The sequence below is a fragment of the Vanessa tameamea genome, chromosome 8 (genome assembly GCF_037043105.1).
Source record: "Vanessa tameamea isolate UH-Manoa-2023 chromosome 8, ilVanTame1 primary haplotype, whole genome shotgun sequence".
NCBI lineage: Eukaryota > Metazoa > Arthropoda > Insecta > Lepidoptera > Nymphalidae > Vanessa > Vanessa tameamea.
Genome location: NC_087316.1, coordinates 2,366,163 through 2,381,955, shown reverse-complemented (window position 1 = coordinate 2,381,955; position 15,793 = coordinate 2,366,163). Strand labels below are relative to the sequence as shown.

The following is a 15,793-nucleotide window of genomic DNA, read 5'->3' as shown; positions in this document are numbered from 1 at the left end:
TGTTAAAGAGAAAATCTTAGCGTTATATTTTAAATCAGTTTAACCTAACCAATAAGCTGAATTGCACACACTATTGGTCCTATTAACAATGCATATTTAAGAGAGAAATAAAAAATATTGAATTTTGCACAGAGCTCTAACATTGTTATAATTTTTTTAAATGATAATAACGTTGTTTATGTTCAATATAACGGCACAGCTTAAATAATTTCGTATCAAATAATTTTAACACGTATTTTCAAATATATACTAGGTAAATCTGACTGACATATTTATACGTTGTTGACAATTGTATTGAATCAAATGTTAATATTATTTTTTATATACTACTATTTATCAATATAACATCAAACCCTCAAGAATTTTACCCCATTTAGGTAAATATTATATTTTCTGTTAGTCTTTAACTGATAAAGTATTTTAAAATGTCTCAAGAATCTTCATCGAATACAAGTGCTAGCACAGAACCTTCTAAAGCAAGCGTTTCTGATACAACATCCAGAGGCAGTAAAGCAGCAAATTTTATGGAAAATAGAGAAATGTACAGGATAGTAGAAAACGATATTGATTGTACCCCTGATAATATAGTTGACCCTGATTATGTTACAATGGAGGAAACATTTTCACATGCTGCCTTTGAAAGCAGACCGAGAGCCCGCAGCGAAGTTTTTAAAGAACCTAAAAGTAAATCTAAATCTGCCGCCGACATGGGTATGAAAGTTTACGCTACTACGATCTCCCTTGACGACATTCATATCGATCACACATCAAACACAGAAGAAGGATTTACGTCCGATCAACAAGATTTAGAAATAGCTCCATCAGCTTTCTATTTACCTAAAACAAAACCTATCATGTCGTATCCCCCGGAAATCTTAGTTGTGTTGACGGAAACCGAAACATGTTTTCTATTCGAAATGCCGAGTTATTCATATGATAAAGGTTCACCAGAGGGTAATACAGTAGAAGAGGAAAATGAATTTTACCAATATATAACGGTAGGAAAAGGAAAGAACCGAAAAATGGTAACAGAAGAGACACAAACTAAGGAATGCGTGTCGCAATCTAGACACACATTGGCCACAAGACCTCAGAAGAAAAATGCTATAGCATTCGCATCTTTGTGGGATATGCACGATACTTATGCCCGCCTTGCACGTATAAGACCTGAAGAGAAGCCCGATGAAATGGTCATGTATCAATCAGCTGCACCAACCCTTCTACGTAAAAAGAAAGTTAACTTAGATGCATTAGTCGAAAACAACGAGAAATCGGTCGAACAAATATTAAATACATCACAGTTTTTAGACGCGGTTCTTTTAACAGAACGAGTTTTGGCGACATTAGAATATTCGGATGCACAAAAAAAGTTTCGTGGTCTGATTAGATTGGATGCACTTTCCCTCGATTTAATATATGTTTACACAATGAAACCATTATGGACTCTTGAATGCGAAGAGTCTCAAAATAGACCAATATCAAGTATTTCATTCAATTCCAAAAATAACAACATTTTAGCAGTGGCACACGGCAAGTTTACTTATGCTGAACATTACAACGGCTTAGTATGTATTTGGTGTACAAAAAATCCTTGTAAGCCTGAAAGAATATATAATTTCCAAGATCCTTTAACATCAGTAGCTTTTTCGGAAAAAAATCCCAACTGGTTAGCGTGTGGGTTTTCGAATGGCGATGTTTTAATTTTAGACATCACATCTTATTCCATCAAGACAATTGCTAAGAGTAAACGAGATACTAATCCTTGCTTTGAACCAATATGGACGGCAAGTTGGCGTTCAATCGATAAGGACAATCAGTATGTTATAACGACTTGTCAAGATGGTAGGATTAACAAATTCACCAGCACTAAAACCCACGATTTTATATGTACACCATTGATGCGTATATCAACGGTCGAAGGTAAGATGAAAGGAATGGAGGCGCCGAGGCAGTGTATCAAAGAGGACGTTCCAATCACAAGATATCCAGCAGCATTATGCATGAAGTGGCATCCAAAAATTGAACACATCTATCTAGTCGGTACTGACGAAGGCTGCATTCATAAATGTTCAACGCACTATTTAAATCAACACATGGACGTATTCCGAGCTCACGCTGGGCCTGTTTATAGTATACAATTCTCTCCTTTCATGCGCACCCTGTTAGCGTCTTGTGGCGCTGACAGTGCGATCAGACTTTGGATAGAGGGAATTGACGACGTTATATTGACAATGATGTGCCCCGCAGCGGTTTATGATATCGCATTTTGTCCAGTCAATTCTACTATTCTGTTATCCGCTAGTGGCAACGTTCTCTCCATATGGGATCTCCGTAGAAAAACTCATATGCCCTGTGCTGAATATTCTTTTCCTGGTCAAATTGTTTTAACGTATATCAAATTTTCTCCTTCCGGAGATAATGTATTTGTTGGTGATACATTGGGACGAGTGCATACTTTCCACTTGGAAGACACGCCGATACCACCGTTCTACCAGAAAAAGTTGTTAGACGAAACAATTAAAAGAGCTATATGTACTCGTCCACAATTGTTGCGACAGTTGGAAAAATTGGAGAAGTTTCGTGAAAAATTTGGTCAATAAATTTCAAATTTTGTGCCGATAACATTGTTTTTGTAACAAAATATGATTGTTCACACACAAGACGGCATAAACGAATTATTACAATTTGTGGATGATGTAACATCAAATTATGAGGTGACTGTGTATTATCGTCAAAATTAGTCTACTCTAATGCTCTTTATACGTAATAATATTAAAGTATACCTAACTCATACATAGTCTTCTATAATATCTTATCTGACAACAAGGTGGTCCTATTGGCTACTTTATAATAACTGGCTAAACATAAGCCTAAGTAACATTGTATATTATGACACTTGTTGTTCCTGAATTAACGAAAAACGACGAGCACAACAATATGCATCCTCCATATTATGATAAGTAACATAACATAGAATTACTTTGTGGCCGAAAATAAGTTACATATTTATATATATATTTGTGATATATTTTCAAAAAATCAGGAAGAGGAAATATCCTAAGAGGTATTATTTTACAAATAAGTAACAGTGAATATTTGTATATTCAAGAAGTGGTAAAAGTGAACTTTAAATGTTATATTTCAATTTATTTGTCGGCGTGTATTGAGCTTATAAAAATAAATAATCACAAACAGGCACTATGCAATTTAGACTAGCTGCGCTTTTTTGTAAGAATTCACATCTCACTTATGAAATCAAAACCGACTTACGGTAATATTGATACACGTATACTTTAAATGTTGGAATTAGTATAGTTAATATCGCATTTCACTTTTCTGATATTTAACGACATTTGAATAAAACTTAGGTTTGATGAAAATACATATGACGTTCAGTAAGATATATTATACGCTTTGTTCGTAACTGTGGTAATATATGTTTATCACAGTAAAAAGTGTTGCTAGTATAAAAATAAAAGAAAAAAACAGTAACTTCCGATTCTTTATTCTTGCATCTACAAGAGAATAAAATAATTTAAATACAAAATGTGCTTGTAATATAATATTAATAAAATGACATGTAATCGAAATGACTAGGACTTGTTTGAGAGCATTTGAAACTGGTATTCCTTCTTTAATTCCTTAAGATTCGTTTCTAATATCGCCACCTAGAATAAAGTTATTACATAATAAGTTAAAAATCAAACCTTATCTTTTTAATTACTTGTTGCAAGCCCGTTTGTGTAGGTACCACCCTCTCATCAAATATTCTACCACAGTCGGGCTTGGCTGAAACCCTACCATCACACATAATGTTGGTACAATTATTTATAGTTAGAAACATGCTGAACTTGTTTTGTATTCTACGTTTTTTTTAATTCTTTGAGGAATTCACTATAGACGACTCAGCGGAAATGGCATTTGACTGACTCGTATTGAATAATTCTAAACTCGACTAACTGCTTACTACAATTAATATAATCGAAAATTGGTAGTCTCACCTCTTCAAATCTCAATTCTTTTCTAGCCTCTTTTATATAACCTCGTATAATATTCATTTGCTCCAATAGAGGGTTATCGTCGTCGTGGGCGGGGCCTTCCACACGACTTCCACTCGTCTCCGCCTCCCCACCCCGTCTCTGTCTCTCTCTCTCCGTTCTCTCTCTTTCCATTTGTATCTGTTTCTGCGCGCGTTCGTACCTGTGCCTTCGCACTTCATCAATCTGTGCCTCGGTTGGTAACTTCCGGAGTGATAGAAGATCTTCCTAGAATTACAATAAATATAATTAAAAATATAAATTGACCACAATAAAAAAATAAAAATATTGTTTAACATTAAATATTTTAACAATGAAACAATTTGAAATAGTGCACTCCTTATTTTAAACTGTACAATACTGTATTATAATTTTAATGGACTTTACTTTCTTTTTTTATTATATTACCTTTATGTAATGTGAGGCTGCCTGCCTAATAGCAGTCTGCAGTTTTGCCTGTCGCGTTGCTGGCTCCACAGGGAAAGCAGCTATCTGTTTGCTGAGCAAATCAATGCCTTCCGCGAGCTTCCCAATGCGCCCGCGCATTGCGTTGACATCTGCCAGGTTATATGTTGTTTCTCCGTCAAAAAGACTTTGACACATCTGGAAAGAAGGTTATATAATTTACAATATACATTATATTTCCATTTAAAAAAATTGCCAGTTTGCCTATCTAAATATGTATATAGGCAAACTGGCAATTGATCCCCCGGATGTTAAGTGGTCACTACCACCCATAGACACTGTAAGAAACATCAAATATAAATAGTGAATGGGCCACTGGGAACTAAGATATTATGTCCCCTGTGTCTGTAGTTACACTACCTCACTCATTCTTCATATCTGATTACAAAAATACTATGTATTATATCTTGGCAGTAAAATCATTGATGAGTGGGCGGTATCTACCCAGGAAAGCTTGCAATAAGCCCTTTCACCAAGTATTGTATAGTTCTTAAAGAGTTCTCTTAAGTTGGCTTATACAGCTGAATAATACAGATAAATCCTTCTCTGAATTCATTTACAAAATATATATCAGAACTCATTTAATTCCAGCTCCTTGCCTTAATCTTAATCACTATTATATAAAATTATGTTAGATATAATGTTTTTATAGATTTTAATGCTTGCTTACTATTAAGTTTTATATAAATACCTTAACTCAAGTTTTTCTGTTTATAAAATATCAAAATATATATAAGAGTACCTTTTCATACATGGCAACAGCTGGCTTTGCTTGATCCATCAAACTCCTCATCTGTTCATAGGCCGTCATCAGGACAGTTTTAGCGTTTCTGTTCTCTTGCACTTGTTTACGTAACTCAATTAGATAAGAACAGTGTTCACAAAGACGCAGACCATTCTTCTCATTTAATTCTTCAGCTTGGGATGTCTGCGGTCTGGATGGATCAACAATTGCTTCTAAAATAACATTATTTACAGTAACAATTTAGTAATATACAATCATAAATAATTGCAAATAAACTAATTTAAGTTAAATATAGAAGAAAAAGTTCTGTAGAGCAAGAGTATTTATTAAAATATCCCAATCTGAACAATAATTGTTTTAAAAGGGCTAAATAATCATTTGAAAATTCTACATATATAGTGTTGTTTTCTTTGATGAATGAATGTTTTACATGTTATTCATTGGCGATGTTTTTTTTGACACTCCAAGAGAAATGCTAAGCATTTCTTAATAAATGAGGTATAATTTTAGCAAAAACTTATTCATAGAATATAATAATGGCCAATTTAGGATTCTACAATTTCAATGAATTGTTACTCACTGGCTATGTTCAAGTCCAAGAACACAGAGCAGTCATGGCATAAAATAGACCCACATAGCCTACAATGGTGTTTTCTTCTTGTTAAATTAAATGCTTTAGCACAGTTGGGGCAAAGCTTTACCGATGAACCGTCTAACCATGGAACAACCTAGAACAGTTAAACACCAATTTATATCAATGTTAACATTTCCTTATGGCTAATGTATTTCAGAAATAAAAAGTAATTATAATCTTTTTGCATAAACATTGTACAAATAAAACAGTATACTATAATAGTAAATATAATAGAATCAACTCTGTAAATATTCTCCTTTTATTGATTTGTAAAAAAAAATTGAAATATTAGTATCAAAAGATAATCTAATATTAATTTAAATTATAAATTAGATATGAAATTGAATTTATATAGATAATAGATAATTATTATAAATGATTGTAAATTGTTATTACTAATTTGATTCTCTTTAAATCAAAATCAGTAGAGGTATGACAATTAATAATGAGTAAAAATACTTACTTCCTGTTCATGCAGTTTTCTTTGGCTAGGCTCACTAGGCATGTTACACACTAACTTATCCAATCTTATTAATAACTTATTAGTTTCAGTAGCATATCTCTCTAATCTTGCTGAACGCACAGCCCTAAAATAATCAGTGGAACTCCGAGACACACCTATTGTCTGCTCCTCAAACGGATAGTAGTCTTGAGAATTCAACTTTAATGCACGATCGAATGTTTCTTTTAAATCCGTATCGTCTGTGTTTAGTATAATTTTCTTTGCTTTTCCAAATATATCCTTCAGTGACTTTAATACATCTTGTTCTTCCTGATGAAGACTTTCGAAATGGCTAGTAAGTTGATTCGCTGATTTCAAATCTGCTTTGCAAATTGGACAGAGAAATCCTTCTAAAACTTCATCATCGTTTGCGGTCGCCATTTTAAAGAATTAATTAAATATGTACAATACACTATTCATTATAATTTAATTTGTTTACGATGAGTTTTCAACATCCACATACTTCATACATTACTCCCCTTTTCATTGACATCGATAAATGTCATAATGCGTTCCGTTTTTGCAATTTATTTGTATGTGTAAAATTAATGATTATTATTCACATTTTTGTTTCTTAAATATAAGTTTTTATGGTAACTGTACCTTTAACTACATATCATATTTCGTAAAAAAAATCACTTTAGGCAAGGATATCTGGTGACCCTTTTTTCTCTATTAAAAGTAAAACCAAATAGTTTTTTGTCCTCATTGCCCGTAAGTGGGCACCAAATACCTATATAGTTTGACTTGACTACTTTAACTCACCTCGCCTGGTGACATTGTGGTGCTAAAACAAAAGATACTCCGAAAGATGAAAAGCTTTCTATTTCTGCCTATATCTCCGCTTTTATACTTACACTCTATCCTATATTTACACTCGACGGATTTTGAGCGCTAAATGATATACTCAATTATTATGGGTCTATAGAAAAGTCCGAAGTAGCACGTGTTTAACTTCTAAGGAACATTTATTATATCTTTTTTATCTGTTACAAATGAGTGAAAAACTACTTCAGGTTATATGCAAACTAATTTTCTCCAAGTCGTTTTTACTCCTTATTCAAATAAACATTTTTATCTATGTTTCACAATAAAATTACTAATCATATTGATCATTTATGTCTTACTTATACAAACCAATAACTAAACAACATAACTAAACATAACAAAATAAATATAAAAAAGTACTTATATTGTATTGCTGAGCAGCATTCACATTTTCTTTATTAACATATTGGTACAAAAATAAAACAAATATTACATTATAGATTTCATATATTCTGTAACATCATTTAACAATTCCTTCAACACTGGTAGTTGAGCCTGAGTTTCAGGCCAATCTTGTTTCTCAGCAGCTCTTATTACTGCTTGTCCAGTTAACCGGGCTGATGATAACTGTTGATTTGCTTGGAGCACGTCCTTGTCTTCAGCTTCCTTTCTTGCTTTTAAACTGTATTCTAGGAGGAGTTCTGTCAATTGCATTACCTTCATACAAGTTTCGGGACTGTTGGACCAATTACCGTTCTAAAAAAATAAGTAAATATTAGTTCACAGTTGATATTTTATGATGTACTGATCGATTTTTGCCATGGCCAGTGCCAAATAATTTGTACTATTTCTTTCAGTCGCGTTAATTTATTGCGAATTAAAAAAACACCTTAATTATGTAGATATATTAAATGCTATTTTACTAACTTAACTCTACGGCATTGTCATCAATTAGAAATCTTAATTGAAGGCCCATCTCTATGTAATAAATAAATTCTGTAAAATTCTCTTGTGGAAATCGACACAACCAGAAAGAAAAACGCAATGGCATTACAATTTTTTACCAAAAAAAAAACTATTATATTTTTATTTCAAAAACATAATTGCACAAATTCAATTATACACCGTCCAAATGAAAAAAATTTGACGGGACTAAAGCGGTTGATAGAAAGAGATAGCTATATGTTTTCTATCTAGTTTAAAGCAACCCAGAATAGTTTATAGGTACAGCAAAATCGGCACGACTGTATACATAATATTAAGTATTAATATTAAGTATTAAGTATTAATATTATGTATTAATATTATGTATTGAGAATCTTAGTATTTTTTATTTTTGTTATTGTATTTTCAAATCTTAAATATTCAATTATTTTGTAAATAAAGCAAAATTTGTTACCAGTGTAAATCCTTTGTACGCTTTCAATAGTCTCTGTCCCTTCAGCAAATACGTCGGACTTATATCAGCGTACAATTGCCATATCTCTGGTTTATTTTGATGTATTGATGTGATTCGTCCGAACAGTTCCACAGCTCGTTTTCTTAATCTACATAAGGACATAAAGACATCAATATTACAAAGTAAAAATGTCATAATTGAAACCAAAACATTTCACTTAAACTTGTAATCAAATTTTCTTCGAATTCATGAATAATTTTAAATAACAACACTACGGTTAGAGCAAAAGGTTGTAAATTAGACGGAGAGAACTAAAACGAATCACTACCTTAATTTCTAGAAGTGTAAGTTTCGTATCTATGGTCTTATTAACGTAACGTAACTTAATTAATGAAATATTTTTTTTGGCAATGGTTTCCCAGATACACCTGTTTACCTATCCAAAATTGAATCACACGAATAAAATGGCATAAGTTTTTTCACCTGGCAGCACTGTTTCCATCAGCATCTTGTTTATCTTCAACAATTACCTTTGCAAGCAAAGACAGTACATCGATATCTTCGAATTTACTTTTAATATCGAGTATTCTATGACAGCCTCGCAAAACATCTTCAAAGTGTCCCGTGTCCATACTTACTATTATAACATTTTCCCAGAGCTAAAAGGCATAATGAAGATTCCATTATAAATTATTCTTCAATTAAGAAAATTGTATTCAGAACGCTGAATACGAAGAATCTAGTGAAAACAATCAATATGTAGATTAACAAATAAGTCTTCCGATATATTTAACACCAGCTTGCATGTTATTACAGTAACTATCCGCTGTCCCGACTTGGGTAGAATAAGTTTCATCTGGTGTTGAGTACGTGCGTGTGGGCCCGCACGCGAGGCGCGCCGGTATTAACGGCGTGTGACATTAACCAGTTCAATATTCATTCGTGAAGAATGATCGAAGAGGAGCCAAAAAAGATGGATTACTTGAAGTGAATAAAATAGGTGCGTTGGCTGAGCGGTTCGAATGAAAGATGTCATAAAACGATAAAACTATTAATTATTAACCGACCTTCCAATTATCGTAATTGAATCTCAACGCCTCCATGAGCGCTCTGTACGCGCGGTTCTTATCTCCCTGTTTCACGTACACTTTGGCTAAATTATTCCAAGCCTCGAACGTATTCGGCTGCAAATATGTGTACATTCGATATGCCTTAGCGGACAATTCCCATTTTTCCATTTCAAGAGCTGCGAAACTGAAACAAAACAATCAAAATTAATTTATTCAAAATGGAAAATATTGAAATTCTCTTGTTATTTCTTGCAATGAGAGACTTATATCTATAGTTAATTTATGTCACACGTTGAGATGAGAACACTATGAAGCGTGACGTCAAAGACATTAAAAGGTTAAATGAAGTACACTAGCCTTACATAGATATTGTCCAATAATGTGAATTTATAGACGTAACATCTCAATCAAATCATCTGTATAAAAAAACATACTTATGTCCGAATATAAATGGACTGCACATATAATATTGTCTATATAATTATTATGGGGTGTTTGAAATTGAAATTTATTTTTTTAAAAATATATTTTATGTTTACATAAAATACTGTACTGTATAAGAATATTATAAAGCTGAAATTTGTTGTTTTTTGAATACACTAATCTCAGGTCAATATCTAGGTAGGTACCATGCCGATTCGAAAAAAATATTAAATTTATATAACGTGAAGTTTAAGTTTGTAAAAGCGTGTTGGTGGTATACACATGTGGCAGAATTTCGTTGAAATTAGTCACATGCAGGTTTCCTCACGATGTTTTCCTTCACCGCCGAGCACGAGATGAATTATAAACACAAATTAAGCACATGAAATTCAGTAGTGCCTGCCTGGGATTGAACCCGCAATCATCGGTTAAGATGCACGCGTTCTAACCACTGGGCCATCTCGGCTTGGGATCAGACCAAGATCGAGTAATATTAAATAGGTTCAAACGCGCAGTAGTCATTTGTTAATAAATAATAACTAAGCTCACCCCAGTCTCAACCAGACACTCTCCTGTATGGAATTAATTTCAACCGACTTTTCGTAATGCGGTATGCAGTCACCGTACTTCTTGTGGTCGAAGAGGTAATTACCCCAATGGCGCTGCGCTCTACTGCTTCTGAAGTTCGAAAATTCCCACGCCTTGGCGTAGCAGTTCACGTCGTCTATTGAGAAATATAATATTATTTTAAAATAATTCATATTATAAAACAGAAAAGTATAGCATGTCATTGATCAAAAGATTATGAGCCACTAATATAAAAACTAAAAACATTGCAAGTGTTTTGGGTACATTGGTTACTTGAATGGAATATTTGACGATCCAGTATTCGATTCGAATTCGAATGAGCGAATTAAAAAGTTGTATTCGGGAATGGCATAATGTTTTTAGTTACGATTATTGTTACAGTACTATTAAAAAAACCGCAGCTGTGATATGTGAAATAATTTACATAATAATAAAAAAAAATGTTTCCTATTTTGATATGGGTTTGTATACCTTAAGCGCAAAGGCCAAGGGGTTATATACCCTTGTTCCCATTTGACTATTTTAAATATAATTTTATCGCTATGTCGATTATTAAAAAATATATAACCTGTAGCATCTCCAAGGAGGCAGAATAATTTCACAGTTGGTTTGATGTCAATCTGTTGCTGTATCACTTCCGCTGCCTAAAATAAAATAACAAAATATTTAACTAACCTCCAACTGCTGGACAAGGACCTCATAACGAGAAGGGACGTAACTTCAGTATGACAGATACACATGTGACTAATTTCCACCAGACAAGTACAGGTTTCCTCACAAAATTTTCCAATGTAACATTGGTGATTGCATATGATAACTTTCAGAGACTAAAATCTCAGTACCATCAATAAATTATTTCAAAGCATAACGTAAGAAAGAGTAAATTTGTCCTAAATATGCGTTTCTAGTATGATATAATTTTTTTTTTTAAATAATAAATTAAATAATTTTAATATTATAAGATAACGTGTTTTTAGGCTACAACAACAGTTAAATAATAATCATAAGCGTCCTTTTACCATATTAAAAGCAGGACCGATAGAATTCAGCTTTTTCCACCCCATCGATAACTCCCTAGGACGAAGTGCTAGAACCCAGCTTGGACGCGATTTGAAGCCCGAAAAAAATAGCATTAGGTTTTGTCCTTGGTCACATATTATTAAATTGATAGAAATCAGTAACTTCTTAGCAGTTTTCTGGGTAAAATCTATATTCCAAACCGATGCTTTATTTAATATAATCTTGTATAATACGATTTTAATGTACTTGTAGGAGCCTACTTGAAAACAATGTATTTAGATTTTTAATATAAATAATAAATACCTTATGTCTTAATTGTAACATAGTGTAGCACACGATGACATCCTCCCAGAGCTGCAACTTCAAGTATTCCTCGAGAGCTGCCTTCACGAGACCCAAGCTTAAGTACAAATCTGCCAGCTGCTGCTTCCAGTTCCAAGCTGGAGATAGACCGGTCGCCCATAGATAAGACAGCCTGGAGAAAAAAAACATCAATATTCACTGACAAATTCGTATGCATAAATTAAGATATGTAATATATTAGTTTAACCAACATTAATATCCCTATATTTATCATAAAGCTATAAGGGCATGCAAATTTGTGTTTATAATAATTCATCTCGTGCTCGGCGGTGAAGGAAATCATCGCTAGGAAATTGCATGTGTCTTATTTCAATGAAATTCTGCCACATGTGTATCCACCAATACGCATTGGAGCAGCGGGGTGGAATAAGCTCCAAACCTTCTCCTCAAAGGAAGAGGAGGCCTTAGCCCAGCAGTGGGAAATTTACTGGCTGTTACTGTTGTTAGGCATGAAAAAAAAGTAAGAAGCATATGTTCTTCCATGGAATTCAAGCTCGCTTCATACCAAATTTCATCAAATTCGGTTCACTGGTTTGGCCATGATATTAAGTATAGGTTAAATCATTTGATCCATTTAAAAAAAAGAATATTTGAAACTTTAGATAAGTTTGCCTTTCCTTTGAGGTCTTCATCGACAGTATAATTAAAAAAAAAAAATTGATGCCAGAATTTGGAATCTACCAGGTGATACATCATCATGATTTAAAATTTGAAATATATATTTTCTAATTTACCTGCTTGTATTAGAAACGCGTGATTTATCATTGACAATTGTCTCACATTGCATCATAGCGCGTTCTACAGTTCTCTTGTGGTTGGCCTCTAGTTTACATCTTATCAACAGAGCGGCCACTCGAGTAGACCATGGACCTTTCTTTTGGGACAAAACTGTTTCGATATATGGTTGCAGTTCTTCAGTCATCAGGTCATCTTTGGGTTGAGATTTTTGAAGATATTGACTGAAAAAAAAACAACAGTATAATTTAACCATTCCTAAAAATATAATTGCTAAGTATGATTTTGTGTTATATTGTGTACAAATTAGTTATTTGAGTAGGCCGGAAAGCTTACAGCCATAATGAATTAGCCTCCTTAGTACTTATGATTGGCTGCTATCATTGTCGTCGCAAATGGAATGATTTTTACATATGGTAACACCCGTATCAATGGACAGATGTACCAATCAAGGACATTTGTTTAGAATCTTGCTTATAGCTACTGCAGTGTCATAAAAAAGATAGATCATACTAACACAGTCAGAAGACAAAGAGTCTGTTCCAAGCTGGGCAGTTCTGCCTGCAGAATATTTTCATTGAATTGAATCTTATTAAGCCTGACGTCATCTTGCAGCTCAATTTCTGGTGGAAGGTTTGAACTTCCATGACTCTGTTCCGCTGAAGGGCGTTCCAAGTCTTCATCTAGTTTACTGAATAATGCAAGTTGTGCCTTAGCATCTTGTTGAAACTTTGTACGCTTTCCCAAAATACCTGAAATATAGGTTTTTAGGGTTAAGGATTTATTACAACTAATAGAAATAAAGAATAAAAAAAAAAAAAATCTTATGATGACACTAAGCTATAACATGCCTGCTTTGCTCAGATTTAAATAAAATGTTAGTAATTATTATTTTTAAAAAATGTTTACTTTAAGTAAACATCCAAAGAAAAATATCACTTGGTGGTAGAGGTTTATGGACGGTCGGTAGGTGCCCTACCCCTTCATCACATCCCCCATTTATGTATGATCCTCTACTATCAAATACCAATACTCAGTATTATTGTATTCCGGTTTGAAGGATGAGTGAGTTAGTGTATACATTTATACAATCACAAGAGACATAACAATGAACTAAGGTCACAAGGCACAGACCGTGTGAACTTAGTTACAGGAATAGATAATATTTCTAACACAAAATGTTCATCACAATTGGATCAATGGCTTAGGAATGCATAGAGGACAAACATACAAACATTAATTTTAGCTATATAGATTATACCTGTTAATTCCAATTTTAATCCAGCCAGCTCTCTAGCTTTTATCAGATATTCATCTACTTTTTGTACTCTCCCATACATCAAATATGCTTGTGCTATTTCCAAATACAATAGGATTTTTAATCTGTTATTTTCTAATGCCTGTGATTCATTGCATAACTTTGCTATTAATAGTTCAAGTTCATTATAAAGAGTAGCACTAGTATCTTCTAGAGCTCTTTGATGAGTAACTTTGCTTCTGAAGCACCACCATAAATTCAGCTGAAAATAAATTATAAAAGTATATTGAACTAAAAATTGCAATGAAGTTTATGATATTATTATAAAAAAACAACATAATTGAGTTTGAATTAATTTTAACTAGTGGATTTAACATTAACTAGAAGAAATTCATTAATAAAAAAATAACATAATCAGCCTGTAAATTTCCCACTGCTGGGCTAAGGCCTCCTCTCCCGTTGAGGAGAAGGTATGGAGCATATTCCACCACGTTGCTCCAATGCGGGTTGGTGGAATACACATGTGGCAGAATTTAGTTGAAATTAGACACATGCAGGTTTCCTCACGATGTTTTCCTTCACCGCCGAGCACAAGATGAATTATAAACAAATTAAGCACAAGTAAATTCAGTGGTGCCTGCCTGGGTTTGAACCCGAAATCATCGGTTAAGATGCACGCGTTCTAACCACTGGGCCATCTCGGCTCGAAGAAATTCATTACACACACAAAATTAGTACATTTTTCTAAAATACATAGGAACAGGCCATTACTATGTTCCAAGTTTTGTGACTGGAAAACTAACAAATTAAAACAGTTACGTTTTTTTTTTTAAGAATTGCCATAAAATTAGCAACATAAGCTTCAATATTAATTTTTTTCTTTTAATATATTACTTAAGAATTTTATTTTTTTCTATAAATGTTTTTTCAGAAAGAACTATTTTTCCGGTCTTTACTAATAACATACTATTCCATACAATTAAAATAAAAGCTGTTCATGTAATTATAAAAAGTTATTATTTTTAAACTTACCAGACTTTGATCATGTGAAAAAAGTGCTGCAAAAATGTTTGATGAAAGATACAATAACTCTGGATATAAAATATTTGTATACAAAGGTTCTGAATCTCTCTGTAAGTATGTAGTTACATCTACATCTTCAGGCCAATCAATACCAAAATACTGTTTTAAATGAAATTCATCTGGATGTGGATTCCAGTTTTGGTCACAAAATGTTAAAAATGCACTAATTGCCATTTGCAAAACCTTCTCTAAAGTGTTACTATCATAATGTCCATTTTTAAGATGTTTTCCTAATGTATCTGTTTCCATTCCATCACTAATGACTTTTTTTAATAATTCTGAATCTTCTATTAGCCAATGTCCGGACCATAGTTTCTTTATATTCTCTACTATTGAATCTAAAATAGAGAAAGGGTTTATTCTTTAAATTTAGGTTATAGAATTCAATTATTTTTAATATAGAATTAAAAAATGAAACTTACCTGAATCATTTAATTGGAAATCGAAGTTGCATAAAAATAATGTATCTTTATCTGAATGCATTTTAATAGTTATTTAATTAGACTATTTTTTTTGTTTTAATTAACAAAACAATGGGTTGGCTTTAATATTTCGTAGCAGGTCAATACAACGTTTTGTAGAACATTTAAAACTAAAAAAAACTCATAACCTATAAACGTAGAAACATGTCAAATAATGTTTATATCACTGTAAGAGCAGGACAAGTGGTATATTTTGTTTAAGTTTGATAAGGATGCAAGAT

The 15,793-nt window shown here is 32.8% G+C and overlaps 2 protein-coding genes across 2 annotated transcripts; one reads left to right on the top strand and one right to left on the bottom strand.

Annotated features, from left to right (window-relative positions):
• The first annotated feature begins 414 nt into the window (after positions 1-414).
• Positions 415-2,628, top strand: LOC113396252 (dynein axonemal intermediate chain 4). Its single transcript, XM_026634127.2, has one exon. It carries the CDS (start codon positions 426-428, stop codon positions 2,598-2,600), a length of 2,175 nt encoding a protein of 724 aa, XP_026489912.2. The 5' UTR covers positions 415-425; the 3' UTR covers positions 2,601-2,628.
• An 861-nt stretch (positions 2,629-3,489) lies between these two features.
• On the bottom strand, positions 3,490-15,671 carry LOC113396254 (tetratricopeptide repeat protein 27-like). Its single transcript, XM_064215695.1, has 19 exons — positions 15,513-15,671; positions 15,040-15,428; positions 14,011-14,269; positions 13,267-13,501; positions 12,749-12,973; positions 11,955-12,126; positions 11,200-11,275; positions 10,593-10,767; positions 9,618-9,804; positions 9,034-9,209; positions 8,551-8,698; positions 7,645-7,907; positions 7,149-7,170; positions 6,345-6,773; positions 5,828-5,975; positions 5,245-5,459; positions 4,446-4,640; positions 4,002-4,265; positions 3,490-3,668 (listed from the first exon to the last, which is right to left on the bottom strand). Exons 1-19 carry the CDS (start codon positions 15,571-15,573, stop codon positions 3,594-3,596), a joined length of 3,714 nt encoding a protein of 1,237 aa, XP_064071765.1. The 5' UTR covers positions 15,574-15,671; the 3' UTR covers positions 3,490-3,593.
• Positions 15,672-15,793: the final 122 nt, after the last annotated feature.